The sequence below is a fragment of the Musa acuminata genome, chromosome BXJ2-3 (assembly GCF_036884655.1).
Source record: "Musa acuminata AAA Group cultivar baxijiao chromosome BXJ2-3, Cavendish_Baxijiao_AAA, whole genome shotgun sequence".
NCBI lineage: Eukaryota > Viridiplantae > Streptophyta > Magnoliopsida > Zingiberales > Musaceae > Musa > Musa acuminata.
In genome coordinates, this window is record NC_088340.1 from 15497952 (window position 1) to 15502500 (window position 4549).

At 37.0% G+C, this 4549-nt stretch overlaps 1 protein-coding gene across 1 annotated transcript in view; it reads right to left on the reverse strand.

Annotated features, from left to right (window-relative positions):
• Positions 1–1409: 1409 nt before the first annotated feature.
• The window catches only part of LOC103973554 (uncharacterized), a 4082-nt gene continuing 942 nt past the window's right edge, over positions 1410–4549 (reverse strand). The window contains exons 2-5 of the mRNA XM_009388160.3: positions 4190–4267; positions 3711–3835; positions 3427–3612; positions 1410–2070 (exon numbers count right to left, since the gene is read on the reverse strand). Coding sequence (XP_009386435.2) covers positions 1696–2070; positions 3427–3612; positions 3711–3835; positions 4190–4267 — 764 coding nt within the window. The 3' untranslated portion in view covers positions 1410–1695. The remainder of the gene's footprint in view (positions 2071–3426; positions 3613–3710; positions 3836–4189; positions 4268–4549) is intronic.

Below are 4549 nucleotides of genomic sequence, written 5' to 3' on the forward strand. Positions count from 1 at the left end.
TTTCAAAGATTTCTACTATGTGGTTATTGATATTATTTTATTTTATATTTATTTTTAAAATAATCTACTACTTTATAATATATATGAGGCTTCGGTAGAAAATTTTTTCATGACCCTATTAAGAAGATATAATTTTTTTTACTAAAAAATATTTATTTTTGTAAAGATAAGCATTTGAATTCAAAAATAAAAGAAAAAAATTTCTATAAATTATTAATATTATAATAATATATATTTTTTTTTATAAATATGAGATGTGATAATAAGGCAAAAAAACATTCATTTTTTATCATAAAAAATCCAACCAAAGATAGGCCCTAATCGATCATCATACTACAATGCCAATGAACCAGCGAAAAATTCGAAATTTATGACGACAAAAGCATGAGATATCTACTAAAGGAGTTGGATCTAGTGTTCAAACCGTAAGCGTAGTTTCTCTCGCGAAGGAAAGGGGAGGCGATGGCGATGGTTGTCGGTTGAACATTGAGAGATCAGGTGGCAGGGTAAGGATGAGAGGTCATCTCATAGGTTGCAAAGCACGTGTTACGCACGTGATTCAATTCCCTTGCGTGCCTCGGGATCTGACCCGACATCAGGATCCAATAAGCTTAACGGATACAAAATGGATAAGATCCATACCCGAAAGTTTGGGTTCGATTCATGAATACTTCATGAGAAGATCTCAGATAACGCAGCCTGACGCAGCCTGTGAATTCGCCAAGTCAAAATAATATGAGATCAAATGTTCTACTCACCTGTCTGAAAGAAATTATACCGTAAGCAGATTTAGATCACCTATACACATTTAAAATCGAACTTTGTGAAAGGCTTAGTGCCAATCCTTCAAGGAGAATGGTTTAGTAGTGTTTCAGTTATAGGACTCAGATGAAATCAAACACAACGATTCAGCCATTTATGCACTGCTGCATCCATTGATGATATGATGCATGCCGTCATCTGGATTGCAACTCAACACTGACACCAATCAAAATCTGCCTCCTGAAGCAACTTATGTTGGAAAGCAGATGAAATGCTGGAGAAATATCACTCAAGGAATTCTTACCTGTGGACACTGAAGCGGCAGCATCAGATTGGCATCACTCGCCTGTGTCCTGCACAAGGATGGATCAGTTGGGGGAAACCAAGCAGCAGTTTTGAATGCACCCAATCGAACCAGATAAATATTAAGTTCCCACAAAAACCCTGTGTTTTACTCCAAGCTGTATGAAGTTAAGCCAGTCTCATAAATACCCAGTGCTATAATAAGTTGAACCAACTGTCAGCTCGACACCTAATGGCAGTCTCAAATCCATGAAACTCCTGACTGCAAGACATGAATTATATATGCAACTTAGAAGACTATAACTCAGAAAGTGAAAATTATCTATGAAAACCAAGCCACAATATCAACGATCAAAACAATGTCTTTTTTCACAAAAAGGTCAGCAATAAATGTACAGGAAAATCAACGTTAGGTGTTCCTTCAACATTATAATAGCAAATTCTGCAGCACTGTAAAAAGAAGCCAGCATATTTTGGGTGCTATTCTCCTCGTTCAGTGACCAACAAGCCCATGAACAAAACAAAGTCGTTGACCAGGGGAATATACATGTTGGACAATTGCAATCATTTCTTTTGGTTGTCATGACTAGTAATAAATAAGTTGAGCTGTTAACTACAGTTGATGTATGACTACAAGTCATCCTCTCTCATATCTGGTCTCCTCTTTGCCTGCAATGCAAGACGAGCATCCCTCTCATGTTCAAACTCTCTGTGATCTGTTCTCTGCAAGAAGGAAACCTTGTCCAAATACTGATTTGAGCTCTTCTTGTAGGAATCCAGCTCCTCTTCCATACCCTTGTGCTCATCCTTGAACGAACTCCAATCTTTTTTGGTCTTGTCAAGGACACTGAGCTTTGGTTTTTTCTTTATCTGCTCCAGAATGGTGTCAAGGGCAGTGGGAGGAGCACCTGGCACTTTGGCTTTCTCAGCTGCCTCTTTTGAGTCCGGATCATCGAGTTTCTTAACCTCAATTTCTAAACCAGCAAAGTCCCGGACCTCAGTTATCTGTGGGAAAAGAAAAGGGTTTGTAAAATCTCATAATGACATGATCAAATAGGGATATCTGTGATTCTTTGGGCATTGAATCAAGACTATGTAAAGAATCATGATAACAACACCCGAACAGATACCAAGCCATAAATGTTATTTCCTGAATGTCTAAGCTTCAAATTAGTTCAATCTAATGTATAATATGATCAAGGGCCACAATTAGAGTTCAATGCCATTACTGTTTTGAAAGTGACAATACAGGTCAAGCATTTCATCATCAGTTGAAAATTGTGTAACAGAGCCCATATTTTTCTTAATATGACTCCATATGCCACTACACTTCTGATGGGTCAAAGGTGATAAAGATCAATTATCTCCTCGCTGATCAATGAACAATATCAAAAAGCAAATATCCCATCTTAAGAATTTTAATGATGACATGTCAGACAAGCAGACACACACAAATAGATAGTGAGGCAGCAGATCATTCTTTTTTGGACACCTGTATCTACTCAACCCACTTCCAACTGTTTTGGGCCTTTGATCAGTTCTGGGACAAGTTCGGATAGAAAATTAGGTACCCAAGTCAGTTCTGGATTCAACTTCGAGTACCAGGTAATTAGTTGGATTCAGATTTGGGTAGGGTGAAATTCTCCAGCACCATTCTCGTTCTCATTCTTAATGTGTGGTAAGAATGCAGGTGGTTTCCTTTGGGGGGGCTATTTGGGCCCACACGATCCATTTAAACCATGTTCTGCATACCTTTAGTTGGATTTAGGATAGACTCGAACAAAAATGGAGGAATCTAAGACAGTTTCAACTTTGGGAAGCTCCCAGGAAAATTTCAAATAATTTTATGAATCGATATCAACAGCCTAAAGATGTAGCTGATTTCTAATTTATGCAGTTTTAGGTAACAGAGACTTGCCTAACAACATACCTTACTACCACTATTCCTAGTTCATGCACACTCTTCATCAAGAAAATATATGGGTGATGTGCACACAATAATTAAATTAAATTAAATTAAATTATCAACTCAAACCATTAAAGTAGGAGAATGCATATTAAGAAGCTCATGAAAAAACACAAGCATTTTATTCATAGATAAAGAGTACTGTCTAAAACAATTCAACGAAGCAAGCGGATAAAGCATCATCCACCAAGCACCATGTTGCCATTAGCAAGAAAATCTAACCACTACAAACTATCTGTTCCTAACAACTTATGCACTATCCAACAATAATTTCATAACTTTGCTACATTGGATATCCTATATACTTTTAGATAATAGATGACCTTAAGAAAGGGGAGAAAATGCACAAAGAGAAGAAAATAAACTATTGACTGTTTGAGGGGATCCGAGCATACTTCAACTTTTCCACTTCCAGCAGCTGTGGTAGCAGATGCAACATCTTTGACAGCTGAAAGAGCAGCTGCTGCAAGCCTCTTAGCTTCCTCATTAGTTCCATTTTGCGAGCTTGCTGGCCTCTTTCCTAGTGTATCATTAGTGGCTGGTGTCTTTGCTGGCACAATGCCAAGAGCAACCATCCAATCCTATGAACCACCCATGAAACAAGGGGAACTTTGAGGTCAGACAAGAAACAATACGATGTATCTACTTATAGCTATATCTTAAAGAGTAGTGTCCTTACAGGAACTGTTTTCCCTGTTTTTGTACTCCCAGTTGAATCGGGCTTGTTCACTATAGGTTTGAGCACCTTATTGGGCAATACACTGTTCATTTTCTTCCAAACTTCCTCAACCCGAGCTTTCCTTTCTAAATCAAAAACAGAATTTGTCAAGTTCCCAGCTACTGATGGAGAAAAAGTTGAAGTGAACATAGAAGTCAAATGAATATATTGTTTGTTAAAGAGTGATCTGACTCAAAAAACATGAAAATGGAAATTTGGGGAAGCGTACCTTTCGATTCTGTGGAAAATAAAAAAATAATAAATTAGGAAATATGAAATGAACTGTAAAAACAATGGTGATACTAGACCAAGTACACTACTCAGGTTCTAAGGAAGTTTTTTATAGCATCACAAGTCAACTGGAATAATAATATCAAATTGTACTAGTACTGCACAAAATTTGATGAACATCTTTCAAATAAATCTACTTATACACTTACCACTATCTTCACATTGCTCCTGTGAATCAGGAGCCTGTTCAGTTTGAACAACATCATCTGAAGCACCAATTTTGCTCCCTGCAATGGGAACTGGGTTAGGATTAGATGTTTATGAAATCATGAAGTTTGAAATGGAAAACTTTCATCAATTCAAAATTAGCATTCAGGAAAAGAAAATACAACAACTATTCAAAACAATAGTTTCGAGTTTGATCAAGAAGTAGAACTTGCAACAACACCAGAATTTAGTTATCAACGTTAAAGGGTGCAATGACTGTTAGAAAGCCATATGCAAGAAACTATGTTCTCACCATCACATCACAACTACCCAAAGTGAAAATAATAAACCTTATTGTAGAG